Source organism: Melozone crissalis, unplaced genomic scaffold (genome assembly GCF_028551555.1).
Source record: "Melozone crissalis strain CALT ecotype California unplaced genomic scaffold, PUWL_Pcris_2 ptg000006l_1, whole genome shotgun sequence".
Classification (NCBI taxonomy): domain Eukaryota; kingdom Metazoa; phylum Chordata; class Aves; order Passeriformes; family Passerellidae; genus Melozone; species Melozone crissalis.
This window is the reverse complement of record NW_026535784.1, coordinates 35195731-35207864: the sequence shown is the minus strand read 5'-3', so window position 1 is coordinate 35207864 and position 12134 is coordinate 35195731. Positions and strand designations below refer to the sequence as shown.

The following is a 12134-nucleotide window of genomic DNA, read 5'->3' as shown; positions in this document are numbered from 1 at the left end:
TTGCTGATACTGACTTGTGATGTGCTCTTTAATACTGTTAAAAGATTGTTTTTCTGAGATGTAGGGTGTAAAATTAAATGTGAGGTATGTCATCAAAGCATAAAATTGTTCATGCAGCAGAAAAATGGATTTTTCATTACTCTTTTCTAAATTGATCATTGCACAATGTAACTATATACAAATATTTTATTTCTAGCAATTGGACTCTATGATCCTTGTTGAGTCCCTTCCAACTCAGCAGATTCTGTGATTAGAGCTGAGAAAAATTAAAAAAGCAAATATATACAAGTGTAAAAGGATATCCTCATTAGTATGAGGTTGTTCAGTTAGAAACACTGTTTGTCTATAAAGTACATATGGGGAAATGGGATCTGTCATATTAAATTTGTAGAATGCCAATACAGATCCTTTCAATGCTGGCGTTTCTGTACAGACCAGTATCATGAGTAATGGTAGTAGTGCAGGATGGAAAGAAGCTCTCAGTTCATTTTTTTTCCTCAAGCATCTGAGCCACTGTTATGTGACCTGAGCTTGACATAGTGACTTAAAGATGAAATTATTAGTATTATTAGGTATTTCTGAGTACTTTTAATAAAGCCTTGTATTTGACTTGACTAGTTTCAAATTACCATTTTGCTGAGTGAATTTCAAAGCTCTGAAAAAATTAACAAATTTAGTAGTTAAAATATTCTAAGCACAATAGAATTGAAACACGGGAAAAAGTAATGATCCAGGTTCCAAGAAGGCAAATGGCATTTTTGCCTGGATCAGCAGTGATTGTTACCTTGTACTCGGAACTGGTGAGGCCCCTCCTGGAATCCTCTGTTCAGTTTGGGTCTCTCACTACAAAAAGGACATTGAGGTGCTGGAGTGTGTCTAATCTGTGGTGAGTAAACCACATTTTCAACTTTATTGGGTAGATGTGTGTATTACAGGGTCCAGGCTAGATCCTGCTGAGTGTAAATGCCATTATCCATCCTTCATTCAGTAGCAGCTCATTTCGGGAGAGCTAAGTAAAGCAAGGTAGTTACCTTGAATTTACCACAAGGTTTGTCTGTGAATTCTTTCCCTGTCCTTCACCACCCTATTGTGTAGACGTACGTTTTATGCACTTTTTAAATTCCTTGTATTCACACATTTCTGATATAAAAATTTTTAAACTTTTTTTTTTCCTTTAGAAACCCTTTTTTTGAATGTAAGGTCTAGTTAAAGTGTTAGTGTTCTGTTGTATGTGTGATGGGTATTAGGAGCTGGGCTTTAGGTTTGAGTGGTTAGTGTTAATTATATTTGAATTTTCAGACAGTAAAGTTTTAACATGCAGCTGGAACAGCTGGCAGGTGTTATGTGTGTTGTTGATGAGCCTGGCAGAAAACCTACACATGTTGTGTTCTCACACTTCTTCATTATTTTATATGCAAGTGTGTATGTCCTACAATGTAAAATATTTTACTTCTCCTTCCTTTTACTTCTAAATCATGTATTACTCTTGAACACTAATTGGTGAATGAAAGGCCTGCAACTAACTGGTTTTCAAGTTTTAGAATGATCTGTGGTGCACAAAAGACCACTTTAAAAGTAAGAATTCTGACACCAGTCTTGGAATACAAAACAGTGTAGAACCAAATTACAAGGGAAAATCAGTCTGGCAGCTGCACTTCTACCTATTTTTATTTAACACTTCTGTATCTCGGTAGCTGATCTTGTAATTGCAAGGGAAAAAATATAGTGTTACATTTGCAAAATGGGGCATCCATCAAGTGATGTTAGTTGGCTTCCTGATTTATTTGATTAGGGAAGAGGAAAGGGAAAGGGTATTTCTTAGACTTTTATATTAAGTTTTCTTTATCTGAAGGATATGGTGTCGTGGTTTGGCTTTTTTCCTATATAAAACCAATTTAGCTCATTTTGCTTGATAATTATTTTTAAAGTAAAGGACATGTGAAATTGCATGGGTTTGTTGCTGATAAAGAGATCTGTATAAATTATTTCTGTTCAGTTGCTAGAGGCAGGGCACAAAGCTCTCAAGATGTGTTAGTGCATGGTGCATTACACAAGAGAGGATATGCAAGGGCACAAGGCGGGAGTTCTCCCCAAAGAAAATGATCTTACACTAGTAAACTCTTCAGTGCTGATTTTAATTGGGAACCCCTGGAGTAGGCTCTTCAGAGAGTCTCCTGGCATGAGATTATGGCTGGAGACAAAAACCAGTTATTTCCTTCCAACAGACAGCTGAAGTGAGTGAAAATTCTCTCTAACAGCAACCAGCTCTTTCAAAGTTAAACTTCCTCAAACCACCAGAGATAAGTAGTAAGCTACTCTGGGAGATGTCCAAGTCCACATTAAAAAAGATGAACAGGCAGTCTGGTGGCTTTCTGCTGGTCCCATCTACATCTGCATCTTGAACAGAATTTCAGATTCTCCCTTAAAATTTCTAAGTAAGAAACTTTTAGAATCACACACACACAGAATCACAGAATTACTAGGTTGGAAGTGACCTTCAAGATCATCAAGTCCAGCCCATGCATTAACACTAATTCAACTAAACCATGGCACCGAGTGTCACATCTATTTTTTTTTTTTAAACACATCCAGGTATGGCAACTCCACCACCTTCCCAGGCAGACAATTCCAGTACTTTTTCACCCTTTCTGTAAAAAACTTTTTCCTAATATCCTACCTGTATTTCCCTTGGCCTAGCTTGAGACTGTATCCTCTTGTTCTGTCAGTTGCTGCCTGGAGAAAGAGACCGACCCCACCTACAGAGACTGCACCCACCTTTCTGGGAGCTGTAGAGAGTGATAAGGTCACCCCTGAGTCTCCTTTTCTCCAGGCCAAACAAGCCCAGCTCCCTCAGTTGTTCCTCATGGGGCTTGTGTTCCAAGCTCCTCACCAGCCTTGTTGCTCTCAGAAAAGCATTTTGTATAAGCTTAGAACAAAACTACTGCCCCTTCACTACTGCTGAAGTCACCCAATGAATAAATAAACAACAAGAAATGACAGAATACCAGCTAGCATTTACAGGAGACTGAAAATTGTGGGGTTTGTTTGTTTTTAATCCATTAATATTTCATATTGAGACATTAAATAATTGTTCCCCTGCCTTGGTTGGTCTCAGATACATTCAGTTCTGTGCCACAACAATGATCCTTGCAATGCAAATATGTCAGCGTATTTCAGGGAACAGGTTTCAATGGAACTACTAATGACCGTAACAATATAGAATGTGGACAGTTGATTGGCCTCAGAAAAATATCTGAGTTTTATTTTTACATTTTAACAGTGAAGCAGTAGGATACACATGGACGAGTTATGCAGTCATCCACCTTCTTTAAAGTTTTTCTGCATTGTTCTACAACAAAGAATGTGAAATTTTAGGGTTGCCTCACATAAGTGAAGGACTTGTGTCCCCTGGATTCCTGCTGTGAAATTGGTATGGACATGATGATATGTGAGAGTTTTTGTGGATATTTTGTTAGTTTGTTTTTCCTCCAAGACAGTGGACTGATTTGTATCTCAGTAGTGAACCTTGTCCCCAGCAGGTATGGATGTCAAAGTGCTGTTTAGATCTGGTAAAGACAACTTACTTCTCCTGTATGCTTGACATCATGATTCTTGACCTTAAAAGTGTGTCTGCTGCTTTGCTTTGATGCTTTTCTCCCCAGTTAAAGAACAGAAAACACATTCTCACCTTCTCTGATGTAATTAATATGCCATTGTTAAATGTAGTCATTACACCAATGTGAGAAAATTTTGTAAACATTGGGAAAAACTTCCATCTATCCTGACATAATACATTTTTTCCACTTCTGAAGTACTGAAACAATTAAAGAAATGAAACTAATATGTGACCATTCTGCCAACTGAAGTCATTAATACTGCAAATTTTGTGCCTGATTTTTAACTTTTAATAATGATAATGTATAGTTTTAAAGCCATGCATTCAACTTTATGCTTGTGTAAGAATGAGCGCTTTGTTTTGTGTAAAAATCACAGGTAAATCAGTTAAACATGACATAAAGTGGCATCACAAACATGCATATAAATATATATGTATGTACTATATGATTTTGACGGATATTCTGGAAATAGGACATTTTGTCGCATTTTGGATAAGTGACCATCCACAGGTTTTCCTCGTATCTGTTCTAACACGGTTGTCAAACATAAGAGGATTCAATGGCAAGTGTTCTAGATGAATACTATAAGTTGTTCCCATTTTAAGATGGACAGCATGCAAATAAACCCTCTGCTGTGCTGTGCACAGAAGGTGACAAATGAGTCTGCTGTCAGAGGGAAGATTGGCACATCCACCCAGCTGAGGCACCAGCCTGACTGCTCTGGGCTTTTCATTATTTTAAAGATCTGGATTATGGATTCATCTGCAGCAGCAGTTCAACAGAAGGGCATTTGTTCAAATGGTCTGTAACATTAGTAAATATGTTATCAAAACAGCACACACCAGTGCATTGTAAGTCTTGCTTTGGTGTTACCAGTTGTGCAGTGGACGTTGTTGCAGTGGTGGCAGTGCCACTGCCTTAGGAATTAAAAAAAATAACATGGTGAATACTGTTACTTTATCTGTGTGTTATTTTAGTACCTTGGAGAACCTATTTGGTAATTTTCTTTTATCCAACAATTTTATTTAAAGTTCTCAAAGTTCTTGAGAAAATACTTATGGGGTCGGTATGCCTAGACCATCCCATGTCTGCTTTATGCTGATAAATAGGAGCTCACTTGCATGAAGTCAGGTCATACGGCCACAGATTTAAATTGTTGGCAGTAAATTTGTCTGAACACTTTAGAAAAAGATTTATGTATTGTATGGGACATATAAGTGTATCGTCGCATTTTGAGTGAATTATTGTTCTGGGTTTTAGTGGTTTCAGTTGGTGTTTTTAAATCTGATGGGAGCAACAGATTGTTACGCAGTAATCTCTCTGGTAAGGTTAGTGGGAGGCAGAGAACACCAGCATGATAAAATTCAGAAGCATGCTCCTGGGAGCTTTAGCAGTTTTGTGTCCAATAGCCCTGAGCTTAAATTTAAGTTTTAAACTTCCTTCCAAGTGAGGAGGATGGGAGAAAAAGAAGATAGGTCTGCCTTATTTCCCCTAAAATGATGTACTCCATTTTTGCACTCTTCAATTTAGCTGTCTGTTATTCCACCTACACAGCTGTGTAATATCTGTGTAATTGTCCCTTCACTGTGAATGTTTTTTTCTAGCTACTGGAGTCATGCAGTGGCAGTAAATTCGGCGACCTTAGAGTGTTCTGTTGGTTTTTGACTAGGTATTTGACCATGAAGGAAATGATACTGTGCATTGTGTTTAAAGGGAAGGGGAAAATGTGCTGATAATTTCTGATTTTGAGGTACTTCAGGAAAAAAAATTGTCTCTGTGTATGTAATCTGTATAAAAATTTAAGTACTTCTGTAAATAGTTGTGAGTTCAGGTAAATGCTTGAAATTGAGGAATTGAGGTAATCTGTTGTTGCAGCATTTATCATTAACCTAAAAAGATTTAATACTTCAGGCATTGTTGGCACTGCTTAGGAGAATGATATCGATGTGAGATGATGTTCTAGAATGTAAAATAGTTGAGAGACATTGCAGTCAGATGATACATGCTGCTGAGATCTTTACTAATTTCTACCTAGAATTCAGTTTTGCTTGTGAATCCCTAATCCTATGGGGTATTCCTAGGATGTCCATACATTTGTAGTTGCTTTTGAAATGGCTTTTTAATATTCTTTTCTGTGACTCATAAAGGGACATTAGATTTTTAAAAAATAAATACAGTATTTTGAATGCAGTCAGAGATAGCTCATCATGTGCAATTATTACATGTCAGGTGTATTAACATTTCATTTTAATAGCCTAAAAACATTTGCAAAACTGTCTTGCCTTCCCCCCCCAACTTTGAAGTCTAAGCAAGGAGTTCTTACATGGGTTTTGAAAAACCCATGAACAGAAAGTTGCAGGTTGGTTTTCTGTGATGTATTTATACTTGTTTATGATAGAAACTTTCCCCAGTATATTGTTCTTGTGTTTTACACTGATTTAAATTCCAATCATTTTTCACTGTAAACTGTAACAATGCACTGGACTTCTACTTTATTTTTTTTTTTGAAAATAAATTATATGAGAGTATTTTCTGTACTGAAAATGGACAGTATGTTCACTCACACCATACCTGGAAATTATGACAGTTGAGGAGGAAGGAGTAGGGAAATGGAATCAACCATTTATTCTCAAAGATGTTTTGACTCACAAATTGCCTGTGAGTGGTGTTGTCTTCACCTAATTTCATAAATGTCACTTTTCACATTTTGAGGCTTATTTTTCTGTTTTGGAAATCACAAAGTTTTTGTCAGTCTGATGCGTGTAAACATCAAGTAAACTTCCTTAGGTTAATAATTTTTGCCATCATGGACAAACTACTGGCTTTATTTACTAACAGATGAGTAGAGGTAGATAGTGGTGACCAGCATAAGTAATAAGAAAGTTTTTCATGGCAATGTAATATGAAAGTTTTGTGTTTTACTACTATTTTGATGGGTTTAATCATGTTTCCATGTTACTCATGAAGGCTTATGGCACAGAAACCTATGCTGGATTTTAGCTGGAAATATCAAGTGATGCAGAGAGGGTGCATGTTGACAGTTGTGTGTGTGATGGAGTTCAGAAAGTGGTGTGCTGCCTTCCTGCTCTGGGGAGATGTTTCTGTTTTGGCAGAGCTTCATTTTCTTCTTAACATGAGCATAAAATACTCATATTCTGCTCATAGTGTTAACCACAAGGCCACCCAATCAGACTGAAGAGGATTTCAATTACTTTGTCAACAAGTAGTATTTTTAAATTTTGTACTAGAGAGGGTTTGCCTTAGCTTCCTAGAATTCATAACTTCTGCTACTTCTAATCAGCACTTCATCAGAAAATTGATTGTGTTCAGCATTAAACTGTTTTACAAGGCTTAAGCATAATTTAATGTTCTAAAATCATCTGTTAGTTGCACTGGCACATGACAAAGACTTTCAAAATTCTAAACTAATTGTTGTATTGAATAATTTAAAGAAGAACTTTTCTTTTAGAATATATTGAAGACCAAGGGCAAAATGTCATTAAAGTCACATAAATGTAAATACATTCAGTTTAAAAAATGGTGCATATGAAACTGTGTCCATTGAAGAATTTTGCAAAAATAGACTGGATTATTTCAGGATCTTCTCCACCATTACTAGAATTCATTTCCACTAATTTTTATAGCCTCATTTGCTAGCAATCATTGCCAGAAGTGAATGAAATCAGTGTGTAGCAAACTAAGCTCATTATCAGTGTTCATGTTAATTTGGGGGAAGGCAGCTGCAGATTGTATGACATAGCATTCTGTAGTATCCAGTTTTTTTCCTGTGTATTTTGCCTCTGTAATAACTGTTCAGTCTTTTTTTCTATTGTCCTTGTTGGGGAAAAAAATACTTTGAAGTTATTGTAAAGCCAGATGGTCTCTGATTTTAAAGAATGTGTTGTGAAGATGTTACAGAGAACTGTATAAAGTTGAAGCCTAATGGAAGTGGGTCATGTGCCTGGCTTGGTCACTCCTGTGTCAAGTGTTACAAACCTGTGGCACTCCAGAGATGCATTGTATGGGGCTGACAATTTATTGCTTGAGCACATCCCTGTTGCATTTCAGCTCCTCTGCAGCATGATTTTACCAATACACCATGAGAAGGGGTGTCGCGTAAATGGGAGTGACTGGGGACATTTCTGAGTTTAAGATGCAATTACATTCTGAGGGGAGAATTATAAATGCCATATTTATGTCAATCTCATCCCTGTGTGTTTTTAGTGGAATTTGTGTGTTCAGTGTGCAAGGGGAAGCAGCAGTTCCATTCAGAAAGGCTTGAAATGGTATGTTAAAGGTGCCTGGACATGTACCTCCCACACCCTTGTGGGTGGATGTCTCTGGCTTGTGAAAGGGCGAAGCTGCTGAAAATCTGAGCGAGCTCATCAAGTGCACTGTTTGTAAATACGTGATGAAAATGTTTACAGCTCTGCAGCAGCTCTCTTTTGGGTGGAGAGGTGGGGTGGGGAAGGGAGGTGATGTCTCTCCTTTAGCATTATCTTCTTGAAAAGTCGTGCTCACTTCAGGATTTGGCGAGGTAAACGTGGCTCCTCATTCCCACCCTGACTTCAGGGATATTCTTAGGAGCCAGCAGCGAACGGATCCCTCCCCTCTGGGGATGCCTTGATCTTCCGAGGCTGATACGAGACACAGGCAGGAGCTTGCTGTTTTATCTGCATTGTCCATCTCTACCTTAATGAGTGAAACAGTTAAGTATCAGAGGGGGCGAGCCTCTAGGAATGTGTCTTCCATTTGACTGGAATATTTCGGTGGATAAAGGGAGAGGGAGGGAGAGGAGAGAGAAATCCACTTACATCACTCGAACTGCATTGAGTGTGTGCCTGTGTGCAGGTTAAGAGACAGACTTCAGTGTCTTTGCTTTCTGCAGGAAGCAGCAATGCCGTTTGTATCCTAAGAGGAATTTTTTATTTAGAAAAGGAAGCATTCTTTCTACCCAGGAAATGGCTTTCCTTGTGCGTTGCTATGCCAACTGCCTGCAGCCATGGTCTTCCAAAGTAAGCACAATAACGTAATTATATTGGCGTATTGCATTCAGACTCATGATTCTCTGGGTTTTTGTGTGTGTAACTGTTGTATTTTTGTTGCTGACTCTTTGGGCGGTAGAAGTGCTTGTCTCGATTGTGAGGAACAGGCATCATAAAATTAAATGCCCATCAATGTCACGCTGCTGAGATTAATTGTGCAAACTTGGTTAGCTGAGTGGAACAGAGATCACTGGTCACTACTCTGTCAGCATCATTAGCAGCCAGGGGAGGAGGTCCCTCTTCGTGTGCGCTGCTGCTGCTGCTGCCCTGATTTTGGGGGAGTGCAGGCTGGTGGTGGCGGGAGGGGGAGGCTGCATTTGTGACTCTGTGATTGCAAATGAAACAGGAGTATTAACAATGCTTGGCTGAGTGCTGGAGGCTGGTTCCTGCACCCTGACCAATATAATACCCTATTAAGCCTTTTTGAGGGAGTCTCTGTGCAGTCAGCCATTTTAGCTTTTTTTTTTCGTCCTTTTTTTTCCCCCCTCCTCCCTTTCCCATTCCTCAGGCTCAGGGAATGGTTTTGTTCCCTTGAATGGATGCTGGATATGTAGGGTTTCATCAGGCTCTGTGCGTCCTGACACGCTTCGACTTTGAGTGTGGCAAAAATGGAGACGAACGGCGTCGTTGGGATTGCTGCTCCGCACTGCAAGTGCGAGGGGGGTTTTGAGCTTACCACTAGTGACACTTTTAGCTCCAGCCTGCTTTCACCCCCTCCGCCTCTTTTTAATTTAATGCTGTAGAGGGTGACTTGCCATCCATAAGAAATTGGTACATGATGTGTAAATTCAGTTCAGCTTATGTTTCTTCATTATGAAACCACTTGCAATCCCAGCTAACCATGGAGTTATGGGCCAGCAGGAGAAACACTCAGTAAGTATTGCAAATTCTGTTTGTTCTATCAATAACCTGTCACGGGCAAACTGCATGGAGATTGAAGCTGCTTGTCGCCCTGCTCTCGCTGCCTTTCCTGCTTGTGGATTTCATAGCGGGTTTGGAGGGAAAGCTGCACCTGAGGTGGCATTAATATCGGTGGCTGTATTTGAAATTGCTTTTAGCTTAAAAAAGGCAACTCTCTAGGTTCTTTTTGAATGTTAAAAATTTACTGAAAAAATGCTGACATGCTGTGGTTGGGCAGGAAGCTTTGAGCACTCAGTTAAAATCATTATGCATTTGTTAAAACTTTAAAGCAATATGTAAGCTGTATAACAAGTGATATAATTGTAGGTGATGATAATAATAGATTTATTCTGTCTAGTGTGTGGCACTAGTGTAGTTTTGCCTTGTAGCATGGCGTTGAACGTCTGTGATACACTTATGCTGAAATGCAGAAACTGTTAGTAAAACATGGAATGAACAAAAGGCATAAGTACTGATGCTTTCTAATTGATCCCATGAGTCAGCTACACCTTTGTCATGCTTTAATCCCATAGGCTGCCTGTGTTTATTGTTTGGGAAAAATGCATTCATAAGCAGAAGAGCAAACATTATTTAACAAGGCCTCAGGTGTCAGGAATTAGAAATTTAGGTTTTGCATGACAAAAGGGTTCTGTAAGTTCTATAAAAATGTATAGAACCTTATTGCTCAGTTAAAATGTTTAAAACTTCATGCTAGATTTTATATGATTCAATATAGTTTGCAATCTTAAAATTTGTTTGTTGGGAAGATATTTATGAATGTGTGTTCTGTGACTGCTGTGTCTTAGAATGTACATGGGAACGTGAACTGTATGTTCAGCAGATACATTTAAAGAATCATAAATAGTGGGAGGAGGTGATAGCAGGAACTTTCTGAAGGAAGAACATTTTTTTGGCAAGAATTCAGCATTGATTGTGAAGAAATACAGAAAGTAATCTAGAAATGTTTTAGAATGTGTCCAGTGAATTTTTCCTACATGTGTAGCAACATATCACAGTTTCTTATTGTAGATTGTTTTGTTCCTTTCCCTTGTTAATTACATTCTATGTATAAGGGAGTTCATGTAACCAAACCATTCGGTGTTCATGAAATATTTAGAACTTAATCTAAAAAAAACCCAAACATAACCCACCTTTTTTCCTCCTGAAACTCAAGCACTGAAGAAGCTGAAATAGAATAGGATACTTTGAATTTGCAATTAGGAATAAAATACAAAAGCTGCATATGTATTGCATATGTTTTCCTGCTCTTTCTCCTCTCCAAAGAATGTCAAGGAAAAGTTCTAGATTTACTCCGGTAGCACAACAAGTTTAACTGATTTTAAATAAGTGCTTATAGATAAAGGGAAAAAAATAAACTAGCTTTTTAAAAACTCTATATTACAAACTCTGTCATATTCTAGTTGTATAACTTTGAGATATTTAAATCACAGAGATGAATTTCACTCTCCAAAATGGAGACTGGACTAAACTGTAGGAATAGTAAAAGGAAAAAGGTCAAGGTATTGCTTTATAAATGTCCCCATATATGCAAGAGAAAGAAATCATACTATCTGACGTGCAGCTGCAGATTTTGCATGAAAAAAAGACTTAGTTTAAGGACTATGTAGAACTTTAAACTGTTAGGACACAGACTAGCTCAGCAAAAACCACTGCATCAACAATGAAACTTTTCATGCCTGTCCACCAGGTAGACATTATTTTCCTTGGAAGGTAAGACTGAAAGATGTAAATTTTTCATGGAGAGGGAAGGGAAGTTTGGAGTTCCAAGGCATAAGACTTTATCTTACTTTGCCTAAGAGGGAAAACTTCTTGAATTAATCATTTCTGGTAATGAGTTATTTTTATGTTAGTATGTTCCCAGAATTCTAAATATTTTATTGATATCTGACTTGAACTTATTTCAAGGAGAGAGGCTTAATTACTTCTGTGACATCCCCACCCAGAGTCTCACAGCTTGATTTGCTGGAGCTGAATGCAAAATTCAGTTCCAATCTGGAACTGAATGCAAAAATCTCCTGTGCAAGGTTTCACAAATTTCTGTGAATTAATTTTACTTAATGCTGTTAAATCTTAATTTCACACTACTTTAGTTAGGGAATGAGGGATAAGGTTTAAATCTTTTGTTCTGTGAAAGTGGTATGCAAACTGGCCATTGTCTTAATCATGGTGAAAATGGAGAGAGGAAGAGTAAAAATGCTGTTGTGTTTCCTAGATTTTTTAATATAAAAAATAAAGTCAGCAGCATCAATCAAGTGTATTGATCTTGCATGCCTCATATTTCATAAATTGGAGAAGTTTGAATCAGTGCTACAAGCACATATCTGAAAGTGATGTTCCTTGATACACAACTACTGTCATCTGTTTAACAGGGAGTAAAATTATGCTGTGGGTGAAAGATGGCAGAGAAATTAAAGTAGGGCTTTTGTAAAAATACTTCTGCTGAGTTCTTGTATTTGATGTACTTTACCAGATTTTGTGTAATTAAAGGAATCTTAGAATAGTTTGAGTTGGAAGAGTCATTAAAGACCATCTGCTTCCAACCCCTCTGGTA

The 12134-nt window shown here is 37.9% G+C and overlaps 1 protein-coding gene across 8 annotated transcripts in view; it reads left to right on the top strand.

Annotated features, from left to right (window-relative positions):
- The window catches only part of RAPGEF2 (Rap guanine nucleotide exchange factor 2), a 185085-nt gene that overhangs the window by 105785 nt on the left and 67166 nt on the right, over positions 1-12134 (top strand). Inside the window, exon 1 of one of the 8 annotated variants that reach the window (XM_054296003.1) lies at positions 9128-9535. The exons of the other annotated variants lie outside the window; for them this stretch is intronic. Within the exon in view, the coding sequence (XP_054151978.1) occupies positions 9476-9535 (60 nt within the window). The 5' untranslated portion in view covers positions 9128-9475. Of the gene's footprint in view, positions 1-9127; positions 9536-12134 lie in introns of those variants that run through there. 8 annotated transcript variants of the gene reach the window in all.